The sequence below is a fragment of the Lycium barbarum genome, chromosome 10 (assembly GCF_019175385.1).
Source record: "Lycium barbarum isolate Lr01 chromosome 10, ASM1917538v2, whole genome shotgun sequence".
Lineage (NCBI taxonomy): Eukaryota > Viridiplantae > Streptophyta > Magnoliopsida > Solanales > Solanaceae > Lycium > Lycium barbarum.
Genome location: NC_083346.1, coordinates 11,968,610 through 11,995,748, shown reverse-complemented (window position 1 = coordinate 11,995,748; position 27,139 = coordinate 11,968,610). Strand labels below are relative to the sequence as shown.

The window sequence follows — 27,139 nt, the reverse complement described above, 5'->3', positions numbered from 1 at the left end:
GCCCCTCATATTTGTGGTCTTTAAATTATGCCCCTCATATTGCTGGTCTTTAATTTTTGCCCTTCGCATTGCAACTCTGGGCGTTCACGCAGAAATCATGAGGTTCTGAGTTTGAACCCCCGCTCAAGCATAAATTAAAAAAAAAAATTGCAAGGCAAGGTTTGGGTCGCGTGTATGCCGGACCCAGCATACTCTTGTTAAGGAATTACCAAATTTATGCCGGACCCGGCATACTCATGCCTTATGGGCAGACTTGGCATAAGTATGTCGGATCCGGCATAACTTTGGTAATTCCTTAACAAGTTTATGCCGGTGGGGGCATACTTTTAATGGACAAACTTTTATGCCGGACCCGGCATAAACTTGTGAAGGAATTACCAAAGTCATGTCGGACCCGGCATAACTTTGGTAATTCCTTCGGAAGTGTATGCCGGTGGGAGCATAGCGAAATTTAAACTCTGCCTTGCGAATATTTTTTAAAATTTTGACTGTGTGGGGGTTCAAACCTGTAACCCATGAGTTTTAGCCGAAGGGCAAAATTTAAAGACCATCCCAAAAGAAGGGCAATTCGCAGAATTGCCCATCTTTTATTAGCATTTTGGTTCTGATTTGGATTTTATTTGAGTTACTAACATCTATAGACTAAAACTTATTTGGTCATTCAAGATTCTAAGTTCAAGCTTGAAATTATAAGTTAAAAGACCAAAACTATGAAAAAGTTTTAAAAAATATTTATAAATTACATTTTAAATAACTTTTTATGTTTAAAATATTTTTTAAATTATATACATGTAATGTCGGGTTGGTTTGGTTTGGTTTGACTATTTTAATTAAAACCAAACAAACCAATTATGATCGGGTTTCTTTTTTCAATACCAAATCAAGTCAAACCAAACCACTAATCGAATTTTTTTCTCAATTTGGTTCAGACTATCGATTTGGTGTGATTTATCGATTTTCTTTGTACACCCCAAGAACTCCTCGTAAGGCCTAAAAAGGGAAAACAGAAAAGAAAGAAAAACACAGTGGGCAATGTTCCAAGGCTTAGCATAGCTTTCGAATAATGCGTTATTTGTAAAGTGTAAGTAGTTTTGTTTTCTATTGTAGACGAGATAATAAAGTTATAAGGGACACGACTTTCGCCCGAAGAAATGGTTGAACATGAAAAATATAACGTTTAAGCAATTGTTGAACCATATTATACCTCGTGTCTACCAATTTTCTATAACGACATGAGGTTTATGATAGCTCTAGATTCATCTATCTATTTATCAGCTTCACTTTTTTATTCTTTTCCCTTTTGAAGATATTTCCTTTTGCCTATAGTCTATAGAAGTTATTCATGTCTCAAAAAAGTTGCCTCAAGACATTATTTCATTTCGTGATGAGTATATTGTTGTTGTTGTTTTGTTGCTACACAGAATTCAATTTTACTCGTTTTTATAGTCTAATATTAACAAATTTAGTTGTGGACGTCTCAACGTTAAGCTTAGTGATATTCGTACCCAAATGACTAACGTTTTATCCTTGTTGCGCTCCCAGTATAACTGGGCCGTCTTGACATTAGGAGGGACAAATGTAGAATTTAAGTACGGATTCAATTGCTTTGGCTTAAACCTCGTGTATATGTTAAAAAATTCACTAAGTACAAATAAATGATTTCGTACCTAATATACCAAATGAATTGTAGTAGAATTCCAAACTCGAACCCATAAAATTCAAACCGATTCGCCTTTGGCTCACATTAGGTAAATATTGCTTTGTTACATATTGCCAATCATTGAGGGATACCGTACTGAAGTCGGGAAAAACGTTCGGGGTCTCATCCACTTGTTGAGATTTTCGCACAAGTCTTTTGAGGTAAACCATCTCGAATAAATAGTTCAATAAGTTTTAATACTAGAGTAACTTGATATTCAAAGCTTCTCTCTAACTATAAAATTTCCGAGTTTAATTACGTAATATCGCAAAAGCCGTCAAAACCCAACAATTAGGCAACTCACCATAACTCTCATGATACGTAGATGCAGAGGCGAATTTATATGCTAAATTATGGGACATATGAACTCACGATCTCCGTAAAATTGAGTATTTTATGTATTTAAAAAAAAAAAATTAGTGTAATATTATTTACTGACACTCATGCCTTTAAAAAGCTAAAGGTACAGTCGATTGAATGTATAGTATTTACAAAGACTAAGAATCAATTTTCACTTAATACTGTTTTCCTTCTTTTTTTAGTGGTGAACCCATATTTTAGAAATTCCAGATACCGTCTCTGCATAGATATGATGATCAAAAATAGTACATGTAGCGAAAAATTTTAATGTCTCCCGCAGGCCACAACTGACATTAGTTATGAGCGGGCATCTTCAATTTTTGGGTCCACAAATTCTAGATCCACCTTTTCATCTCACACAACTTATATCAGTTGTGCGAGGCACATCTAAAAATTTTCGAGATGTGACACTACATGATGCCCAGTTAAGCCTAGCCCCCGACTGCTATCCCCTAGTTACTGCACGACTTAATCCATCCACCAAGTGTCAAGTTGATTGTGATGGATAACACACCCACACTTGGCTTCATCCCATTTCTCATATTGAGAAACTAGGATTTGTTGACAAACCACATACTTATCAGTTAAGGTCATTTTGGTAACGAGAAATGCAAGAGTTCTTACCAAACAAAACGCTTCAGCTACAAACAAGTCAGGGAAAGACCAAAACAGTCAAATATTTTGTCCCAACAAAAAGAAAAGAAAAGGGGAAACACTATTCGTTTAAATACATAATGTGCAGAGTCTCTCCTGGAGATTGCTTTGCCATAGGAGAACGGAGCTCTCTGTTATCACTGTCAGTCTAGCACCAAAGCTACCATAGGCTGCATGTCCTGTTGACACATTTACTCGAAATCTCTAACCAAGTTTCCTTTCTGCTTGGAGCTTTGATGAGGCTGTGAATTAAATCAAGTAGTACTTTGTTACAATTACTTCACACGTAGAAAGCTGCAACTTAAAAAGGCCAAAAAAACAAAAACAAAGGAAAAGGAGAATAAACCTAAAACAGATCAAACTTCTTATATTGCCGGCTCTGAACTCTAGCTGATTTAATTTGTCGTCGTCATCGCCGTCACGGTAATCATCATAGCTTTGAGTGCTCATCCATGCAACGGAACTGCCAGGACATATGAGCATCCTCAAAGCAATACAGGAGGCTCTGTGAAACTGAGACTGGTGGATGGATTCATAAAATACTGCAAGCTGAACAATCCGCTCCAGCAAGTCTCAGTTGTTCATGCCTGCATCCTGCCAATTGCAACATTTTGCCGCTCAGCATCCCCCTCAAGATGCTGAATTGTATGTGGCAGGATGCAGGCATGGCCCGTGCCCCTCACCGGGGCCGGGCTAATCCAAAACCATCAGGTTGTAGTTGATGAGACTGTAGTTGATGAGACTGGAAAACCATGAACAGAAGAGCAATCAAATGAAGCAAACCAAAAAAGTGGAAAAAACAAACCAAGATGTCAAACACCTTCTGACGGATAATTATAAAATCTCATGTGAATGGAAAGAGACCCTCCCAAGCTAAAATTCCTCATACACATACCAATAAAAGATATAGTATAACAAGATTCTGTAGCTTCAACAAGCATCCTACAGGAAGCTAAGTGTAGCTGTTACTGGGTTCGTAGCTAAATCCTTTATCTAGTAACCAAGCACTTAAGTATGAAGGATTCCAGCATGCTCTTTACTAAAAATATTTCCCCGAACTCACTAAAATTTGCTTGAAAAGCTTGACCTATCATGATCTCTCACTGTGTGAAAGTTCGGTCGTATGAACATATTAGGTCAAACAGGAGCTATGAAACAGGTTTTAACCACATGAAATATGAGTTGGTGCATAGTGCACACTCCCTCTCCCCACTTGTGGGATTACACTGGGTATGTTGTTGTTGTGGTGCATACTCCCCTCCTATATCTGACCAGGTCTCCAGGGGTTCATTAAATAACAAACCTAAATGATTGAAGTGAAAAGATAAAGTTTGTTTGCCATACCTGTGAGAAGGGTTGGTGAACCTGCTCGTGAGGATGGATAAAAGTCATTCCAGGACGCTGACAAGGATATTGGGTTGAATGCAAATATATAGCTGAAGTTGAGCGTGCACTAATATGATTGTGACTAAAAGGGGGAGGCATCATGCTCTCTGCTGGACCATAACCAATACCAGGAGTCGATGGTGTTGCCCAAGGCCCAGGCATATGTTGCGGCAGTGGACGAGGTTGGTTTTCAGCGGATATGGGAGACCGAATAGCAGATCCAAGCTGGGGAAACTCAGTGTTGTAGTTAATTGCAGGAGCATACATGGGCTGAATTGTATATGGGCCACCAGCAAATCCAAACCCAGGATCAAACCTTTGCATGTATCTGCAAATAAAAAGTCAAGCGCCCCAGAGACTAAGTTGCAAGAAAAATGACATGAGCATTGTAGTGAAAATACCCACGGGCAAGAAGATACAATTGTCAAATTGAAGGGGAAACAACAGACGTAAAATGTATTATATTTGCACATAATTCAGAACAGAGAAGAACCTCACCAGTAATACTAAAAGCTTTTGAGGAAAAAGCCAAAACACATTCTCATATAAAGAATTCAACCAAAACACATTCTCATATAAAGAATTCAAGTGGCATCAGATATCAATGGGACGTCACACAAAATAGTTTAAACACCCAAAGCAGCAGTATGCAATAGAGAGGGAAGAACAAGAAAAGGAAAAGAGGTAATAAAGGAAACTGACTAGCAGCTCCAAACCACCATAGCTTCAACATGATAGCAGCTTCTCTCACCAGGTTCTTCCCTGTCTTCTTACACTGTATTTACTTCTCCTCATCCTTCGAATCAGGTTCTTCTTTCCCTCTTGAAGAGTCTACCTCATAGCTGGTAATAGCACTGTCTCCAATATTACGTAACAGCCCCATAGTCTTCTTAAAACAATTTGTTTGGCCTTTTTGGTTCCTACTTGGTACCCAGAAACAGATACTGACCCTTTTTTTATGGGAGACGGAAGATATTCATATAGAGTAGAGTGTTCCAGTAGACTGGGTATGTGCACATCCTATCTTAAAATATATATATCTCCAGATTTGCTATTTGTTCTTCACAGAAAGCAGAAAAACAAAAATTTCCACTGTCCGGAGGATCATGACGGAGAAAAAGAGAAGAAAGGGGAATCATGAACAGAGTTGCCCTTCTGTCAGCGCAAGTTGACTTTTAGCCACACGCGGCAGCTATGTGCATTGTGCACCAAAGTGAAGTGCATTATAACAACTTCATTACATTCAAATCCAGAGAGAATAACTAAGCCAATGCCTAATCTTGTAGCAACAGACAAAAAGGATGGCATTCTTAGAAGCTCTTCTGTTAACATCCATATGCATACTATATCTCAAAATACTGGTTTTATTCAATCCGATCCAATAAAAAAACAGAAAGGAATCTACACGAAAGCAAAGGGTACATAGTGGTAGAACTTCAGAAGTCAGACACGTAATAAGAAAGAATCACAGATCCCCACATATACTTGACAATCAGTCTTAGTGTAACACTAACCATTATAGAAACAACCATGACCACAAACAAACATTAACCCAGATTGGTCAGTAAAAGCTCGATAGGAACAAAAGATTCTGTAGAAATAACATCTCATATACAGAGTACACGATAGGAACAAAAGATTCTGTAGAAATAACATCTCATATACAGAGTACATGGCAAAAAAATGCACCAATAATGATAAAGATAAACAGGTAATCAGATAATAAAGTGATGGTACTTAAAACATCTCATAGAATAAAGGAGTGCTTTTACTACCATAAACATAATCATAAAAGAATCGACCCATGTTAAAAGGGATACCACGTGATTGAACCACCAACACGTACAACAAGACACAAACTGAGGAAAAGGCAAAAAAAAGCACCAATAATGATAAAGATAAACAGGTAATCAGATGATAAAGTGATGGTACTTAAAACATCTCATAGAATAAAGGTGTGCTTTTACTACCATAAACATAATCATAAAAGAATCGATCCATGTTAAAAGGAATACCACGTGACTGAACCACCAACACGTACAACAAAACACAAACTGAGGAAAAGGGGTACTTTACAGTATATTCACAAAATACCAAGGGATAAGAAAGACCTGTCATAACTCCTGTCATAATCAGGGTCCTTCCTGTCAATTTCCCGATCACGAAAGATAGCCACCTTATTATAAGATTTAGACCTACCAACTGGCTCCTTTTCTGTCCTACTTCTAGCTGATCTACTGCTACTTGTTGAAGAATCAATCAGACACCGCCCAGTATTCAAATCAGAACCACCAGCTGGACTGGCTTTTTCTTCTAACTGTGGTATGCCTATTGGACCATACTGGAAAGTATCCTGTGACCTTGGTTCAGTTTCAGGCTTTACATTTGAGCTCCCACTTAAACTATTAGAGTTAAATATGCGTGCTCGAGCCCTATTATATTCCTCCTTTCTTTCCTCAACACTTTTGGCAGAATTTCCCTTTGATGAATTGGAATTACCACCTGCTAACTGTGAACCTTTCTGTGGCCTCTGCTTTATGGCAACCTTAACCACACCAGTATCTCCTTGAGGCAAATTCACCGGAATGTCAGCCAAGCGAATCAAAGGCATCCGACATTCAGAAGTCTTGCGCACAATAATTCTGGAACCCGAGCCATCCGGTAGACTATTGTCCAACAAAACCATTGATTGTAGTGAATAGTGTTGTGCCACACGGTGAGCAGCCAGTCGCAAATAGGAGGTCGGCAGCTGTTGGAATTCCATCTGTTGTCGACCGGGATCCCTGATGAACTTTTCAACGTCTTGCTCCATCCTCAGAACTGAGAAAAGACAATGACAAGTCACTATGTGCATGATAAAGAAAATCAATCCAACTAACAAAGAACCCCCCCCCCCCCCAGGGAAAAAGAAGGAAAAGAGAATATAAAGCATACAGTGACATATTTAAGGAGAACCTAGATATCTCAAAATGGAAACACGGGATGAAGCAACATTGTTGAAAACATAATGCACGTTCAGATCTAAAACTAGAAAAAGAACCTAAAAGAAAATAAAGCATTACACAATTAATATTTTACATAAGTGCATCATACAACTGGTATGCAATGACCAAGAGCCTACCTCAACATAACAGCTAAAGATTACATACATAACAAAGAACGTGGTGTTTCTGATTGAAAAGGTTCAAGTTCCTCTTCTTTTATTAGTAAGGTGGAACGATTCAAGTTATCCTTCACTACAGCCAAAAAGGGAAAAAAATCCTTCAAAAACTTGCTCTCCTCTGCTTTTAGATTACATAAAATGGTTTTATCTTCTCTTCTCTTTCTGACTTTCGATGTCCATCAGCCCAAAGAGTGCTGGGGTTGCACACGGCCGTTGATGTAAAATCTCAGCTCCTCAGGGAATCGTGGAAGTTTAAGAGCCTCCTAATACGTGCACATCATTCAACACCAAAAATCTAGCAAAAATCACATTTGTATTTCTGACTTTCTGTTTTAGTAACATTCCAGAATTCCTTTCCCTACAGACTACCCACCCACCAGCTGCAAGAGGAGATGGTGTTGCACTATAGTTTTGCTCCTTTCTAAAGCCTTCTGATCCAGCATTGCAGCAACTAAGTGGGAGTCTTTGGCATCGTCTATTTTAGCTCAAAAAATGTCAAAGATGTATTCCAAATCTTCTGGCTGAAAGCACAATGCAAAAATAGACAATTTACATCCTCAGATTCTTCTTCATATAAAGGGCATCTGCTGCTAATAGAGAGTCGTCCTGCAAGTTGTTTGGGATTTTATAGGCCTTGAAGAAGCAACCTGCAACCTTAAATAAAGCTTGAGATTTCCCATTTCTTTTCTGGGGATAGCAAGGTGGAGATACTCTGAGATGACAGCCATTTCGTAGCAGGATTTCATTGTGAACTACCCCTTCTCTGTAGTCTGTCCCTTCCAGCCAAAAGTCAGCAGTTTGTGTTAAGTTCAGGGGTTGACTGTAACAACTGCAGCAGTAGACTTGTCCAAGAAAACAACTGCAGCAATAGAGTCCTTCCCAAATCCCAATTACCGCAGTTCCTTCTGAAGGTTATATTCCAACCTTGATTAGATCTAAAGTCTGCAATTGTGGCCTAAGTATCTCTAGCAAAGCTGACCAGCTCAGGGTGGTTTTCTAGAGTTTTAGTGAGGCATGATGTCCTAACCAAGAATCTACCTGAATAGGATTTATCTACCGTCCCTGGGCTTTACAATATTTTCTCTAAAAGATCCCCCAAAGCCTTTATTATGCTTCCATCCTCCAAGCACTACAGGTTTAGCTGCAGGACAGTGGCCTTGCACCATATTGTGCTCTGAACTGCAGATTCCATATAGCATAACCCTGCTGACAGAACCTCCATAGCCATTGGAGAAGTAAGCTTTTACTCCAGTTATGCAGATTGTTGACTCCGACGCCTCCCTCCTCATCATTGACGATTTGATTCATTTTGCCAAATGGATGGCTTTTTGTCCCAGTGCCCTTTCCATAGGAAGTTCCTAAGTTTTACCCAGCTTTTTCTCCACATATTTAAACATGGGTAACACACACACATGGTGTCTGTAAAAGGGTATATACACCATTTGTAAGTGTAAACACCTAAGTGTTTACCCTCCCATTTCCTCCATCTTGATAAAAAATGTTATTAACTGATTGAGACAACTAACGGCAATGTGACAGCGAGTATACCAGCACAGGAAAAACTACAGGCATGCTAATAGTAAAAGAAACTTAATAAGTACACAAGTATTCACGAGCTCAAACAATCACAAAGCAAATCAAGGTATATCAGAACCAAAGAAAATCAAACTAACAAAAACTAAACCTGATGCAGATCAACATGATAAACAACAACAAAAAACCCAGTGTAGTCCCACAAGTGGGGTCTGGGGAGGGTAGGATGTATGCAGACCTTACCCCTACATGTGTGAGATAGAGCGGCTGTTTCCGATAGACCCTTGGCTCAAAAGAAAAGTATCCGACGCAGAATTATAATAGAAATAAGATAGCAAAATATCAAGATATATAAAACAAATGCAGCAACAGATAGTAATACACATTTAAAAAAAAGAAACTAAGTGATAACTAAATAATACTACTAAAAAGGAAAAGAGGAGAGGAGAAGGCTAGCCCCTTACTCTCCCACACAAAGTGGGACAACACTCATACTCCTACTAACCTTTTACTCTAATTCTCGACCTCCATTCCTTTCTTAATCTATCTAAAGGTCATGTCCTTAGTAATCCGTTAAAAAAAAAAAGGGAATACTAACCAGAGGGCCGCTCTCAAGGGTTTTGTAAAGCCTCACAGAGAAACTGATCAACCAAGAAGCAGAAGAGACAACAAGTAGTAATAGCAAACTAATAATAAGAAATACTAAATTTATAAAATGCCACAAACAGTAATAGTAAAAGAAACTGAACAAGTACACAAGTCAATTTACGCGCATAAACAATCACAAAACAAACCATCACAAATAAAAAAATCAGCTAAAACAAATCCTAAACTTGATGCAAATTAACATAACAACATCATACCCAGTGTAATCGACTACGCGATACCTAAATCATACTACTATAAGAACGACAACACACAGCTACCTAATAACCTTCTACCTTAATTCTCAATCTCCATAACTTCCTATCTAAGGTCATGTCCATGTCCTCAGTCAGCTCAAATTAACATAACAACAACACCACCCAGTGTAGTCAACTACGCAATACCTAAATCATACTACTATAAGTACGACAACACACATGTATCTAAGAACCTTCAACCCCAATCCTCGACCTCCATACCTTCCTATCTAACATCATGTCCTCAATCAGCTCAAATTAACATAACAACAATATACCCAGTGTAGTCAACTAAGCAATACCTAAATTATACTACAAGTAGTACAACACTCAGCTACCTAATAACCTTCTACACTAATCCTCGACCTCCATACCTTCCTATCCAACATCATGTCCTCAGTCAACTCAAATTAACATAACAACAACACACCCAGTGTAGTCAACTACGCCAATACCTAAATCATACTACTATAAGTACGATAACACACAGCTACCTAATAATCGTCTACCCTAATCCTCGACCTCCATACCTTCCTATCTAACTATCATGTCCTCAGTCAACTCAAATTAACATAACAACAATATACCTAGTGTAGTCAACTACGCGATACTACTATAAGTAGTACAACACACGGCTACCTAGTAACCTTCTACCCTAATCCTCGACCTCCATACCTTCCTATCTAACATCATGTCCTCAGGCAACTCAAATTAACATAACAACATACCCAGTGTAGTCAACTACGCGATACCTAAATCATACCACTATAAGTACGACAACGCACAGCTACCTAATAACCTTCTACCCTACCCTAATCCTCGACCTCCATACCTTCCTATCTAAGGTCATATCCTCAGTCAGCTCAAATTAACATAACAACAAGATACCCAGTGTAGTCAACTACGCCAATACCTAAATCATACTACTATAAGTACGACAACGCACAACTACCTAATAACCTTCTACCCTAAACCTCGACCTCCATACCTTCCTATCTAACATCATGTCCTCAGTCAACTCAAATTAACATAACAACATACCCAGTGTAGTCAACTACGCGATACCTAAATCATACTACTATAAGTACGACAACGCACAGCTACCTAATAACCTTCTACCCTAATCCTCGACCTCCATACCTTCCTATCCAACATCATGTCCTCAGTCAGCTCAAATCAACATAACAACAACACAACCAGTGTAGTCAAATACGCCAATACCTAAATCATACTACTATAAGTACGACAGCACACAGCTACCTAATAACCTTCTACACTAATCCTCGACCTTCACAACTTCCTATCTTCTTCCTATCTAAGGCCATGTCCTCAGTAAGCTCAAATTAACATAATAATCAGAATATTCTTATTTAAAAAAAAAAAAAAAAAAAAAGGAATACTAACCGGAAAGACGCTCTCGAGGGTTTTGTAAAGCCTCACGAAGAAACTGATCCACCGTATTAACCACATCCTCCGTCACACCACCACCCAAACCCGAACCCGAAGAATCAAGCAGCTCAGATTGATTATTATTATTATTATTATTATTAACAGAATTATCGTCATCCTTATCCTTGTTCTTGGAATTAAGTATAAGGCGCCTCATACTAGCATCCAAGTCAGCTACCTCCCATGATTCCGGTGGGGCTCCGAGATCATCCATCGCAACAGATACAGAGCCCTCCATTTGCTTCAATTTTTCAAAGAAAAAAATTTAAAAAAAAAAAAACACTAAAGTATCTTCAAATCCAGCTGTAAATCAACATTACAGAGAGTCTAGATTTGAAGATTTGGTGAAATTTCATTAAGATTGAGAGAATCTAATTGAGGAGAAAAAAAGGACAAAACGGTTCTAGGGTTTCGAGAGAATGTGAAAGCCAAGAGAGAGAAAGACAGGGTTTGACGACTATAAATGGGTAATTTGCACTTTTTCCTCATTTTGTGTTGATGGTTAATTTTTTCACGTCATGTGCCAAATATTTTTTTCACTCAACATAAATTTATATTTTTATATAAGCCCCGCAGTTTTCTAACCCAAAAAAATAATTTGGAATCAAGGGGTATTTTCTTTTTTTCTTTTTTTTAAGCTATCAAAAATTATATTTTTTTTTAATACTTTGACCGAAGATTAGTCATGTTTCAAAACACCGGAATATAAATATTTTATATAAAACTTAATATATTTTTTTGCTTACAATAACGTCGGCTCATTACATCAAGTATACCTAAACGTTTGGATCGTCGTTTTAGGGGTTGTAGAGTGCCGTGAAGTAAGTTTTGTTTGCATGGAAACTTGTCATCTTTAAATCTAAGTATCATATTTTATAGGATTTTAATTTAAGTGTTTTGAAATAAAAATATTATATTAAAAAATAATTCATCCAATACGAGAGGTTTAACCAAGGTATAATATATCTCATTCAATGCTCCCACCAAGGTTTGATCCCATGTTGTTGGCATAAAAAAGAAGTGAGTAAAAACCACCAAGCCGAATTGTTACAAAGTAGACACTTTTATTTTTTATATTGTTCACTAATGCTATCTAACTCGTTTTCATAAATTGAATTTCGAATCTCAAAATTGACATTCAAAACATCATTACCACAAAATTAGCATCTCGAAATAGATTTTTTATCATTAAATTTTTACTATAGAAGAATGAAATTTTTGCACAAGCAATTTAAACCAATGCCAAAAAGAAATAACGCGAGCATATAAGTCATAACAAATAGTGCAATTTCTTCATTATAAATTGTCTGCCTCTTTTGCTTTGCTTCGCTTCGAGGGCATGCCTATTAATGGGGCGTGTAATGCACGGATATGGATTGAGAGTGTGCGTGTACTTTGGGTTGTCCTTTCTGAAATATGCTGTTTTTTCTTAAGAGAAATGTGAAAGTTTTGCGAAAAAAAGGAGTGGATAATATCGGACTCTACTTGTGTACGAAAAAAAAAGGGGGGGACTAATATGGATGTGGCTGTGACAAGTCATCAAAAGGAGGGAGCATTAGACAGGTGGCATAATTTTAGGAACTAGTTCTGACATGTTTAAATTAGTTGAGTAGGAAACAAAACTTGAGATATGATCGGCTTCAACTCTGTTTTGTACTCTCTTATTCTCAATATAATTTGATTTGATACAAAATTTAAAAAATAAAATAGCAATATTTTTAAAATTTGAGATTTAAAATAAGGCATAAATATTTATATGGCTGTAAATTATTTCGGATAAAAAGAAAAAATTTAAATTAAATTATTTTTAAATACAGAAATATATCATTCTTTCCGGGGCAATTAAATAGTCGATATATCAAATAACGAACTTTTAAAGTTCAGTTCGATACGGTAGTCGAACTTTGGTACCGTAAATCTCAATTCGGTTCGGTAATTCGATTTCCGGAGATTTATGCCCACCTGAGAAATGCCTATTCATGGCGCGTGTATTCACGGACAGGAACTGAGAGTGGGGCGTGTGCGAGGGTTGTCCTTTCGGAAATATGCTGATTTTAGGGGGGAATGTGATATTTTTGTGGGGAAAAAAATAAAAATAAAAAGGGAGCGGATAAAATCGGACTCTGCTTCTACGAAAAAAACAAAAAAAAAAAAAAAAAAGGGACTAATGTGGATGTGGCTGTGACAAGTCATCAAAAGGAGGGGACACTTAGACAGGTGGCATAAGTTTAGGAACTAGTTCTGACATGTAAAACTATGGTTTGCCTCGGATTTTTAGGCTTAATTAATCAAAAAAAAATCGCAGTTTGATTTGACACGGATAAATAATAACCAGAGATTTTGAAATATGTGATTCAAAGCAATTTTTAGATATTTATGTGATCGTAAAACATCTCATAAAGTTAAATTATTTTTAAATAGACTTAATGCATATGCGGCACCTAAATTTGCCTCTTTTTTTTTCATTTTGACACATTAACTAAGTGTTGTTCCTATTGAACCTCTGAACTTAGCCTCAAGTGTATCTATCAAACACAATTCGACTTACATAACATATATGGTGAAGAGTAGAGCTGTCAATATGGGCTTGACCCGCGAAACCGGCCCAACCCAACCCTTTATTTAAGTAAGGGTTGGGCTAAAATTTCTTTGGCCCATATAGAAGTGAGGCTCAAAAGCCCAGCCTCTCGCTCATATAGAAGTGAGGCTCAAAAGCCCAGCCTCTCGCCCATATAGAAGTGAGGCTCAAAAGTCCAGCCTCTCTTGGCTGCCGGCCTCAAAAATTGGGCTGAGGTCAGCCCTTGAGGCCAGAAAAGAATAATAAATTAATTAATTTAAAAAAAAAAAGTAAATTAAACAAAAAGATAAAAGGTAATGAGAAAAGAGAATGTACTTACTACTAAGTAGTAATTAGAAACTGGAGTAATACTTTTTAGTTTTAGAATTTATATTATGTTTAATTTCTTAATTTATATAATGTTTAATTTCTTTTGAACATGATCTGAATTAGTAATTAAAAATAATAATTTATATTTGTTCTCTTGAATTTTTCTTCTATATATGATATGGATTTGCGCAAGAATGGCTGGTAGCAGATTCTATTTCATATTGCAAAAGTTTCATGTTCAACTTGTACCAAAAATCACTTAGAAAATGTTATTTCGGAAAACAAAAAAACTTAAAGGGCTGACCCATCCTAGCCCGCGGCCCACTTAAGGCTGGGTTGGGCTGCCATTTGCAGGCCCTTCAATTAAAATGGTCATCCTGTCCCAGCCCATTTAATTCTTTGGCCCTTTAGGGCTGGGTTGGGTTGGGTTGGGCCAGCCCATTTTGACACCTCTAGTGAAGAGCCACCACTTAAACCAATCCAGCTTTGACTTCTTATTTTTCAGTTTTAGTTTTCAGTTTTTATTTTTCAGTTTTAGTGTTCAATTTTTATTTCTTATTTTCCAGTTTTGGTTTCCTTATTTTCAGTTTGGTTTTTAATTTAGTTTTCAGTTTTGATTTCTTATTTTTTAGTTTTTGATTTTCCAGTTTTAGTTTCCAATTTGTATTTTCCAGTTTTGATTTTTAGTTTTGACTACTTATTTTTCAGTTTTACTTTTTAGTTTTAAGTTTTTATTCTCAGTTTTAGGTTCCAATTTTGATTTCTTATTTTTCAGTTTTAGTTTTTAATTTTGATTTCTCATTTTTCAATTTTATTATTTAATTGGTTTAAGTGGTGATTCTCCACCATATATGCTATGTAAGTCGGATTGTGTTTGATAGACCCACTTGAGGCTCAATTTAGGGGTTTAATGGGAACAACACTTAGTTGCGGTGCCAAAATGGAGAAAAGGGACAAGTTTAGGGGGCCACATATGCAATAAGCCTTTTTAATCCATCCCAATAGAAATGTGTTAATCTTTTTGGGACAAACTAATAAGAAAAGTAAGACAATTTATTTTTACGGAGGGAGTAGTACTTCATCCATCCCAATTTATGAGATTCTTTTTCTTTTTTAATCCGTCCCAATAATACTCCTCCGTTTTAATTTAAGTGTCTTAGTTTGATTAGGCATGAAGCTTAAGAAATAAAGAGAGACTTTTAAATTTTGTAGTCCTAAATTAAAGGTGTATATAATGTACTTACATGTCCTTTGAATCTTATGGTATAAATTTAGGGACAACTACGTATATATACATGTTAAGGAGAAATATTTACGAAACGTGACGATAATTTTATATTTACAAAATATAACATTACAAAACGTGCTTTTTAAAAAATATATATATATATTTTATTTTTATTTATTTTTAAAAAAAATAATTTTTATTTTATTTTTTTTTTCACTCAAAAATTTATGTATGAAAGTTGTATGAAATGTGTAATCTTGTTCAAGGCTTAAAAAGTTCGCTCAAAATTTAGTGTATGAAAACGGTATGAAAAATGTATGAAATGTGTATATCTTGTTCAAGGCTTAAAAAATCAGCTCAAAATTGTGTATATGAAAAACAGTATGAAATTTGTATCTCGCTCAAGTCTTAAAATTTCGCTCACATTTTCGTGTATAAAGTTCATGTTAGATTTCTGTAAAAAATTAATACAACTACAACAACATTGTATACAACTTTAATACAACATTCAAGACTTAAAATAATCGCTCAAATTTTGTGTATGAAATGTGTATATCTTGCTCAAGGCTTAAAAAGTTCGCTCAAATTTTATGTATGAAGAACGTATGAAGTGTGTATATCTCGATTAAGGCTTAAACATTACGCTCAAAATTTTATGCATGAGAATGGTATGAAATGTGTATATCTCGCTCAAGACTTAGAATTTCATTCACATTTTTCGTATAAAGTTCATATTAGGTTTCTGGAAAATTAATACAACTACAACAATATTGTAACAACTTTCATATAATATTCAAGGCTTAAAATTTTCGCTCACAATTTTGTGTATGACAATTATATTAAAAATTTCGCTCACACATATACATTTCATACATTTTTCATATACAAAAATTTGAGGTAATTTTTTAAGCCTTTGAGCAAACAAATTTAAAAAAAAAAAAATATAAAAAATATTTTAAAAAATATATATATAAAAATTATTATTTAAAAAATAAAATAAAATAAAATAATTTTTAAAAATATATATTTTCTGGAAAAAAAATATAAAAAAAACAAAAAATATATGAAAATCCATCATGTTTCGTAATATATCATTATGTTTTGTAAATAAGGAAAACTATCATCACATTTCGTAAATATTTTTCCTTAACATGTATATATATGTAGTTTTCCCATAAATTTATCATGTGAGATGTTTGAATTGTCAACTTACAAAATATAAAAAGAAGCACTCTTTTTGGGACAAGCCTAAAAGGAAAGCAAGATGCTTAAATTGGGATGAAGGGAGCACTATTCTATTTTTACTCTTTCCGTTGCAATTTTTTTTAATCTTACTTTGACTCGACATTGAGTTTAAATAAATAAAAATACTTTTGATTCTTGTAGTCTTAAACTAAAGATGTGTGTGATATATCAAAATATACTTTGAATTTTATTGTCTTAAATATGTCATGTCACCGTATATGGTTCGAGTTCGGTACGTTGCAATTACTTCTTTTTCATTTGCAGAATAATAAGGAAATACAAAGTAAAGGACATTGCAAATAAAACTGAAGCAATCATTGATGATTTATGGGTCTTCATATTGAGTGTATAGGTTTACTAGATATAGACAACAACATTCTTCTCTTAACAAACTAAAAAGGAAAGTAAGACAAATAAGTTGAAACGGAGTGAGTAATAATTTATTATTACTTTCAAAGTTTTCATTGTGCATTTAATGAGATAATTTATAACTACGAATTTCTATGACTTATTTTAGAGCACAAAGTTTCAAAAATCTTTTTTTTTCTTCTTAAAATTTGTGTCTAATTAAACACCTTGACATAAATTGAGACGAAGGGAGTAGATAGTTTACCTTATGAGGTCGAACCCATTCTTTACACACCCTTTTAATACAAAAATCATTTTACACATCAAATACTTTACGGAACGGATAGAAGAATTAAATGTCCATCATCATATGTTACTCAAATCACTCTTTTATTTTTATTTTTATTTTTAAAAAACAAACAAATATGAAGTATGATTTGCTTTTTCTTTTTATACCCTAACGGTGAAAGATTAGATTCGTCAGACGAACTAATAGTGTTGGAGGTAAAAAAAACAAAGTAATAGAGACAAACATTAATCTTGACCTCCGATTTTTTTCGTTTATCTCCGACTCTAGAGCGAACTTGTTTGGGATAATTATATTACTAAGAAAAAAAATTAAAGTATTGTTCTGCCGTAATTAAATTCTTTCCTGGAAACATGTATTTTCATAAAAATATATGTTCGAGACATAGAATTAGAGATTGGCAAAAGGTATTGTTTTTCTGTGTAATTCTTTATAAAAAGAGTACTAATTTCACTAGATGAGAATTCTCCATCTCTATTCTTTATTAATGCAGGAAAACGAATTTCTAGAGTTTCCGGTCACTGTACTTAAATATATCTAGATATGTATCATTTGATCGGTAAACAAGTTATACACGAACGATCCAACAAGATATACACGAATCTATATATAATATAAAGTTAGGCATTGACAAGGTGATGTGTCACCTCTCTATGGCTTCCATTGGTATTTATCTTTTTTCTCCTTTTTTGACTTTTTTCTTTAATTTCTCTTCATAATTTACTAACTAAATGGATTAATAAACCTTTAAAGTAAATATTCATTTTTAATAATTCCATTAACCGTTTGTATGAGAACATGTAAAGCAATAAAGCCAAAGTAACTGTTTATCTAAGCCAACCCACGTTGCAGTAATTATAAATTTTTATTTCCAACTTTTCATATTCATATTCTTATAAATTTCTGCTTAATTTCTTTAAATTGATGGTACTTACGAATGATAAATAGCCTCGGTACAGCTTAATCTATATATAATAAACATAAAGCTAGACATAGACAAGGTGACGTGCTCTATAGCCTAAAATACTATTTATCTTTTTGCTCCTTTTTTGAATTTTTTGAATTTTAGTATTAAAGTGTTGTATATTAAAAAGCAAAAATAGTCACTCTTTTAATTCTATAAATTGCACCTGTTAATTCTCTTAGACTTGAAAAGACATTTATCTTTTTTTTTTTAAATTATTTTTTAATCTATTATAATCATTTTTTTTTTGTTAGAAACTAATTTCCTTCCAAAAGAAAGAAAGAAACGTTGCCATATTGTATAACTGAAACATTGGAACGGTAAGAACCTTTTAATAATATTGTAATTGTTACAACCTTTTAAACGATTGTCATAAAGAAGTTACAAACGTGGTTTTTCTACCCAAACGTCACATTAGTTTGCTCATTTATATTAGGAGCATCTTTATCGGAGGAACTCTTCCTCTCCAAAGTTTCTATGGAGTGTAAATTCTCTACAAATTTATAGTTTTTATTGTGCAATTTTCGTTCTTTCATTGTATATATATTTTATTATTATTATTATTATTATTATTTTGAGATTATACATGAGATATAGAAATTTTTCACAAAATTGAGTATTTTTCTCTTTGTATATTTTGAGATTATTTAGAGTGTGCGAGTTAATTTTGGGTACCCATATTGGAGTGGAGTAGAGTATCTTAATTTCTATTTTCTTTGGTAAATGATGGGGTTTTTACCCTAAACCCTCCACAAGATGTATGATTTTTTGTTACATAAATAGGATCTTGGATATAAATTCATTAGTCTACTACTATTAGTTTTCTTCCTTCCAAAAGAAATGAAATGGTTCCACATAATCTTGACTTATATACAGCTTGGTGCATGTCATCCTCGTGGTGTTTTGTCGGTAACCCCTTATGTTTCCTTTTTGAGATTTTGAAGCATACAGTTCATTTTTACAGTTCTTCTAATGCACCTTTTATTGTCCAAGCTCCTCTCCTCTTCTTTCTCGCATGTCTCTTTTCTTTTTTCGAATAATTATCTTACTTCTTTATTAATCATGATATGTTAATCTATTTTGTTTCATGAATGGAAGAAAATGAAATAAGACCGAGGAAGATAGCAAAGAGGAGAAAGAATAATTTCAAACCAGGGAGTAAAAATGGACCTTGTATGATCCCCCCACCCCCAACTTTATATATGGACTTACATGCAAAACTATTTGCTTTTCCTTTTCTCCTTTTATAGCCCTTTATTTTTCAAGGAAAATGGAGCTTTGGATCATTCTTATGGATGGTTAGTGTTGTATTGTATTATTTTGATGAATACAACGTTTGGATGGATTGTATTTTTTCATCGTTATATAATGTTAGACATCAACAATTTGAAAGATAAACGTACAAGAAAAATAGGTTACAGTGTAGAGCTATTATTAAAAGTATGGTGAATGAAAACACAAAATCAGTCATTACATAAAATGAGACTTTTAGTCGTTAGTTAACGTTTAACAATCTAATACAGTAAAATTCAGTAGTGATCAAAACGAACATTATATTTAAAGTAACAACACAATACAATACAATAGGTAGCAACCATCCATACAATCTGTTAGAGTTTTGTTCTAAGCTTTTATAGATTATCTATCCAAGGCCATTCCTTTTCTATAAAGTTGTATTTTGAATCTATGAGAGAAATTTTGAAAATGAATGAACATATTTTTAAGGATTTTGTGCAATTTAGTATAGTTTGATGCTTTTGAGAAAAAACGATAAATAAAGAAATGAAATACGTGAAAAAAAAATACTAAAAATAATTAAGCAGAGAAGTATGAGAGCCGGAAATGATAAGAATATAAAAAAAATAAAGGTACTCCAAAATAGAGAGAGAAGTACAGCAAAATGAATAGTTATTTGAGACGAATCTTTTACACTTCGGTTTAGACTTTAAACAAAGAGAAATGATATAAAAGTACCAAATTTAACACTACGACGAAGGGAAAAGTTACATACATTTATATAAAAATTTAAACATCAGTTCTTCTTCAATTTCATTTCATCGTTTGCATAGTTTTTAATGAAGATAAGTCTTTATTTGTACCTCTATTTTATTAATACAAAAATCAAATTAGAGTTGCAACTAATAGCAACTAATCTAATCCATTTGAATAGGAAAAATAATAAAGCGTTTCAAATTTGTGAAATCTAAAATAAATCGTAATACTCCATAATTACAAAAAATAATTAGCTTATAAATTTAGTGAGGCCCTTTACTACTGCGCGAAGCGCGGACCTATTCCCTAGTTATAATTATAGAATTAGAAAACGAAGATTAAATAAGAGATTAAATGGGGATTATAATGATCTGTGTATTTGGATTAATTTTAAATTAATAAAGGGCTAATTATGTGTAACCTTTGCCAATATCCTTTCACTTTTTAGGTGTTACGATCCTGTCATTTAATATAGATTAGGATTTTTCTTATTCTTTTAAGTTTTTATATGAATTTATTTATTTTTTGTTTCTAATATTTGAATAAGAAATAGTATTTCGTAAGTTTAATGAGATTTTGTAGAAATGAGATACTTTTATCGTAAAATGAAGGTATTTTTTCCGTAATTTCAAAACCAACATATGATTCAAGAGGCTTTAAGTTCTCTTTCAAAAAAATAGGCATATTCTTTATAAAAAGAGGTTTTGAATGTGATTGTTCGATACACTTAAAAGAGATTAACAAACTTCTATTGTTACTTTTCAGTACTAGTTAACTTTCGCAAGAGGAAAGCTTGAATTTATGATGTGATCTTATTATAAATTTCACTTAAATCCTTAAGATAGAAAATTATTGCATCATCTACTTAACAAATTCTCATATAAGGTTGTGAAAATGCCAAAATATTACATAGCTAATAAGCCTCAATTTCTTCAACACGAGAAGTCTTAAGCAAAACCCAATTCAAATTCAATTGACTTAACTATACTTCAAAATAAAAATACACTTTCTCAGAGGAGAAAAGTAGTGAACACCTTAGTCATTAGTTTCAATAGAGTTAACCGGAGAAATTAAAGATCTTAGAAAATTATATACTTTTAAGGGGTAGTGTTGCTGATAAACGTATTGTACCTTACATCAATACTCCACGTCTCCTGGACAAGCAAAATAAAACAACATACGCGGTGCAACACGGGTATACCTGTTAACACCCCACTCAACACCAGAGGAATTCTTGATAATGTAGTACGACTCGTTATTATACATGGATCACTTGACTCCCTGTAAGGGATGTGTTTTGATTTATCACTCCAATAATGAATCCAGTGGAGACTTTAACAAGCTCTGTGCTCATTTTGAGACCTTGCTAACTTTCACGCTCAAGGTCTCCAAAATAAGCACATAGCTTATTAAAGTCTCCACTGGATTCATCATTGAAGTGTTGAATGAAAACACATCCCTTACAAGGGATTCAAGGGATCCAACAACAAACAGACTCTGCATTTGGGAGCTGACATTTTTAGGGTTTTCGGAAATGGATAATTTTTTATGTATTCAGGGTATTACAGTGAGTTTTAGGGTTTGGATTGTGGGCTCTGGGGTCAGGCCTCAGATTGAGTGACTGAGCCTGTCTAGAGTTTGAGGTCGGATTGGGTAAATAGGCCTGACTGATCTTTTGGAGGATTGGGTTGGGCGGGTTTGGATTGTGGGCTCTAGGGTTGAGCTTTAACACGCTTTCTAATATAAACTTTTCTAGGAAAATTCAATGACCACATTCATTCCCCTTCATTGATTATTTTATTATTTCAATTCTAAATGTTTGAAAATAATTTATACCTTCATAATTTTTGTAATGAGGCATTAAACCTATCTACTAAACTGTTCTCAAAAGCTTTTCTTGCATGGATTTAAATATATATATATATATATATATAATTTTAAATTTAACGGCTCAATTTTGTGCAGATGGACGATTGATAAAGAGTTACTATAACGTTTCATGTTATTTAGAAAACTTTATGAAGAACTTGACAAGTATGATATTTTAAATAATGTTGAGATTGATTTGATTAATGAATTTTATTAAGTACATTTATATCTTGGATTTTAAAGTGGTTTATGAATTTGATAGTTGATAATATGGATTTTGGCAAATATGTCGTGATATGTTATTCCTGTTTTGAATCTCTTATTTACTCTTGTTATATATCTATGCCTCTGTACATTAACAACATTCAACTTATTTTATTTGTAGAGTCAAGTTATTTTTTCATTTTCTATAACTTCTAACTTTTTTACATTCTTCTAAATATAATAATTAAGCATTGAGATTTTGATCTTTTTATATGTATCCTTTGAACAAACAATTTCTTTTTAGTAGAAAAGAATTAAGAATTAAGAATAAGAAACTGAAATGAACTCAAATATAGATAGTTGGAGTAATTTAGGGTCGTTTGGACATGATTTTTGATTTGAAGATGAATTTTTGTTTGGACATTCAAAATTTCTTAAGTTGTATTTTTTGTTATAAACATGAAAACAACAAAATTGTGAGAACTATTAAAATTTCCCGACTCTTATACAATCTTACCAAATGAGTAAATCATAATTTATAAATAAGATATCGGAATATACTAAGATGCCGCATTAATAAATCACATATCTCCATGTTCCTTTTATAAATAAATGTTTGTGATTACATGCTATTGCAAACTTTTAAATATTCATAATTTTATGATGATCCACTTGTTCCCAAAATCAACAATAATAGTTATTAGTTATTTTTTCATATAATTCCTCCACATGGTACATACAATCTCTTAACATTGATCATGAGTCTTTTTTTTTTTTCAAATATTGAAACGATGAGTTTTTTTTTTTTTTTTGCAAAATATAAACTCGTGAGTCTAGTTTTACATTTTTTTAAAATTGAAATCATAACTTGGAATTTGAAATCCTATTGTTTTTAGAGGGTTCCCAAAACCCACTTTGTGAAATTTCACTAGGTATGTTATTGTTGTATTGTTAATTTAGAGAATTTGGAATTTCAAATCGCGATTTGAAGTTGAAGTTGAAATTTTATTCACATTTCATAACACAAACGCTGATTTGAACTCAAGACTTCAATTTTGAGCCCTTTATCCTATGATCAAATGCCTACTGAGATGCATTATTTTTGCTAGATGACGTGTGCGTACTTAACCAAAAAAAAAAAAAATGCACGCGTGAACATGCAAATACTCTGCCCAAATTTCTATTTTAGTGACATGTGTCAAAATTTCTAGTAAAAAGAGAAAGAATGAAAACCTGCTAAAAACCTTTATCTTCCTCTAGAACCTACCCTCGCCATCCCCGCCGCCTCGACTCCCCTATCTTTTTCACTTTTTTTTTTTGTTGCTTTGTTTGATTATTGTATGCGATTAAAGTAGAATCCAAAAAGTTGTCAATTGCAAACTACATGCCTCTGATTGAGAAAATTACAACAAGAATTCAGTGTTGATCCTCTAGATTGATATTCTATGCTGATAGGCTACAAATGATCAAGTCAGTGCTGTTTGGAGTTCAAACTTATTGGGGTTAGATTTTCATCATGCCCAAGAAGGACTTGAAGTTGATTGAAGCCATTTGCAAATCCTTTTTGTGGACATGAGATTTTACAATTTTCAAGAAGGCCTTAATAACATGGGAAAAGATATGCCAGCCTTAGTTTGCAGGGAGGTTAAATGTCATAAACCTTTATTTTTGGAACAAAGCTGCTATTATCAAGCAACGTTGGGCTATTGTTAGTAAGAATGATTGTCTCTAGATAAAATTGGTGCATTGTTTTTATATAAAAGAGGGTGTTTAGAGAGTTTTCTCGTACCTAAGGATGAAGCATGGATGGTTAGGAAAATATTGTAGACTAGAGAGATCATGCTACAATATCAGTTCTTACAGGGAGACATAATCATCAATGTGAAATTTTCAATTAAGAAGATGTATTAACTTTTTTTGTGCCTCAACTTCCAAAAGTTTTCTATAAAAGCATCATACTTCAAGCAGCATCCATCCAAGATACAAGTTCACACTATGGCTGGCTATACATGGTAGATTGGCCACTGTTGACAGGCTACTTAAAATAGGCATGCATGTGGTCATACTAGCAAACTCTAGAGCAAATTACTGTCATGGCTGGGACTCAATAGAAGAATAGATAATTGGAATGAGGAAGTCCAAAGAATTTCCCAGACAGCTAGAAGGAAATCAATCCACTGCACCATCACTTGTTGTACTTTTGATATGCTTGTGGCATGATCTAGAGAGAAAGGAACAACAATAGATTTCAACAAGCTCGGTTCCTTCATGATAAAATTTGTAGAGAGATAGCCCAATATATACATATTTAGGGTAGACACAATATCAAATGGCAGAGAACTCTCACTACTATAAATTCTTACCCGTAGGTTGCTTTTGTTGTTTGGCGATATAATTATTTAGTATAACTCCTAGTTTGTTTATTTAAATTAGTTGAATTGGAAACAAAATTTGAGATAGCTGATGGTCAGCTAGCTTTGCTCTGTAACACTTTTTTTGAAAAGTTCAACTTTCAACAAAAATAAATAAATTAAGAAAGATAGAGAAGAAAATGTGGAGATGATCATTAAAAAGAAGGCACTATATGGTAAGCTATGAGATTCCTTTTTATTTTTTTTATTTATATCTTCATAAAAAAGGTTCCTTTTCTCCCCCTTTTTATGCTTCTTTTTCATTTTTTCTTCAAAAAAGGGTTTATCTTTGCGTTGTTCAGTTTTGATATGATATTGAAAATGATGGAAGGTTGAGAAGAGAATGCGAAGATGGTCTTGAGTAAGAGGGTTTGCGACGCTGATGACTTTTATGATTTCCGGCAATCTATTGGGTTCTCTTCTTCTTCTTCTTCTCTTTTTCAAGAAAGGGTTCATTTTTTTTGGTCTTTTTTAAAGATAATGGCACGTATTAAGTATTACTAGTATGTGACATACTAGTGTTTGACATACTCTTATTAGTGACAAAATGGTTAATATTTTTCATGATTTTTTCGTAACAAGATCATCATTATTAGGCTCTTAATGAAGTAATTCTTCTAACGCCTTAAATATTCTGAACCTTGCGAGAAGTAATTTTTCAACGTATCAATCATTTGGGGAGTTTCTTCTGCTCTTATTAGTGAAAAAACAGTTAATATTTTCATGATTTTTTCTCAACAAGATCATCATTATTAGTGTCTTAGTGAAGTAATTCTTCTAACGCCTCAAATATTTTGAACCTTGCAAGAAATAAGTTTTCAACGTCTCAACCATTTGGGGAGCTTCTTTTGCTCTTATGGGTTTCTATTACACAATTTTATACCTTTTATGCGACTGCTTTACATATTGCAGTTTTTTCCTTTTTTTTAATTTAGATAAAGAGCATCTAAAACCGACCGAAAATATCACATAAAAATCTTCAAAATCATAAAGTTCATTAACTACTTCTATCACATTAAGGAGATTAGAGGCGTATGGGTTGTGACTTGGGAAAGACAGCTAAAGAAATAAAAGATCAAAGATGGTTTGATGTTTGAAGGAGAGAGAGTGCACACAATATTTAATTTTAGGAAAAAGAAAAAAGAATAGAAAAAATGGGTAACCTCAAGTAAAGTTTACTTCATGGTGCAAAATACTTGTACATGATAGTGCACAAAACATAAACTCTTACCACAAACAAATCATCAAAGTATAGATATACTTTAGATTTTGTCATGAAATTTCACTGATTGGCAATAAACCTCTCTATAGTCCAGTCGAGAGAATATTTCCTACTATATTTAATACTATAGCTTGCCTTCATTTTCAGCTTCAGTTTCTACATCATGCTGCGATAATTGAACAATCTTTTGAATTATTGAAGTAATATAATTCAACCCCATGCCTTTCGCTGCCAACGACTCCCATTGAAGAGTCCAACCCATGATTGCTCATCACCCTTTTCTAGTTATAGATCCAGCTTCCTTTGTACTAGTATCTTTTACAATGAAGGTACTGCCTCATTAGCAAACGTCCTAGCCAACCTTCGTAATTCCTATTTATATTGTTTCATTCAAGTTAGGCCTAATCTTTTCTCTTAAATTAAATTCACGAGACTTTTTTCTTAATAAACAAAAATAAAATTTAAAATTGATATTTTCACTTTGATCCGCCGAAAGGGATATAACTCATTTATTTGATACAGTTTTGAAAAGAAATAGGAACTGAAAATGGAATTAAGCTAAAGGAAGAAGAAATCATTCGATAGTTCACCAAAATGACCTTACACAGCTATTATACTAGGAAATAAGAAACGACTAATGCATAAATAAAGAAACAGTGGCGGATTCAGGATTTTCCTTCAGGGTGTTCGGAAAAAAAAGCTAAATATATACTGTAATTTTTTGCCGAGGGTGTTCAAAAGTTAATATATGCACATAAATACAAAAAATTTATCCTATATATACATTGTAATTTTTTGCCGAGAGTGTGAACACCCTCACTTACACGTAGATCCACCCCTGTAAAGAAAGTAATAATAAAAAGATGGGGGGCTCTTCTACAATCAAGCTAAAATCTAATATAACTAACTCATCAAACAATGTACTCCTCTAGAAGCCTCATGTACACCCCTTCACAGCTTCTATGGACTAAGACAATCAAAATCTTATCATTATTTGTGTAACAATAGGGGTAAAAGTGACTTCTTCTAACGGAGCCTATATTTACTCTAAATCATATCGAAAAGGTATATTTGGACCTTTTCCCCCTTTTCAACAAAAAAATATTGGGATAATTTCAATAATATACAATCCAACACAATATATTACATCCCATATTTTAAATTTACATCAGCATAGGCAATTTTTTTTTCCCACAACACTATTTATACACAAGATATACAACATTGTACACTTATTGTAGATAATGTATCAACCTCGTATAAAAATTATATATAATAATAATAATAATAATGTATTAAAAGGCTATTTCGGATAA

At 33.6% G+C, this 27,139-nt stretch overlaps 1 protein-coding gene across 3 annotated transcripts; it reads right to left on the bottom strand.

Moving 5' to 3' along the window:
* Window positions 1-2,652: 2,652 nt before the first annotated feature.
* On the bottom strand, window positions 2,653-11,614 carry LOC132616051 (uncharacterized). 3 transcript variants are annotated; one of them, XM_060330658.1, is made up of 5 exons: window positions 11,102-11,614; window positions 6,211-6,919; window positions 4,058-4,427; window positions 3,060-3,440; window positions 2,653-2,955 (listed from the first exon to the last, which is right to left on the bottom strand). In XM_060330658.1, exons 1-4 carry the CDS (start codon window positions 11,382-11,384, stop codon window positions 3,393-3,395), a joined length of 1,410 nt encoding a protein of 469 aa, XP_060186641.1. In that variant the 5' UTR covers window positions 11,385-11,614; the 3' UTR covers window positions 2,653-2,955; window positions 3,060-3,392. The 3 variants fall into 3 exon arrangements, with proteins under 3 accessions (XP_060186641.1, XP_060186638.1, XP_060186639.1); XM_060330655.1 differs by having other exon boundaries at window positions 3,060-3,455; window positions 11,102-11,613; XM_060330656.1 differs by lacking the exon at window positions 3,060-3,440.
* Window positions 11,615-27,139: the final 15,525 nt, after the last annotated feature.

Excerpts from the sequence above, each read along its gene's own strand:
- LOC132616051 (XM_060330655.1), bottom strand. The coding sequence starts at position 11,384 with ATGGAGGGCTCTGTATCTGTTGCGATGGATGATCTCGGAGCCCCACCG. Across the intron at positions 6,920-11,101 it reads CCCTCGAGAGCGTCTTTCCG|TTCTGAGGATGGAGCAAGAC; the intron begins GTTAGTATTCCT and ends GTCTTTTCTCAG. Across the intron at positions 3,456-4,057 it reads TTCACCAACCCTTCTCACAG|TCTCATCAACTACAGTCTCA; the intron begins GTATGGCAAACA and ends ATGGTTTTCCAG.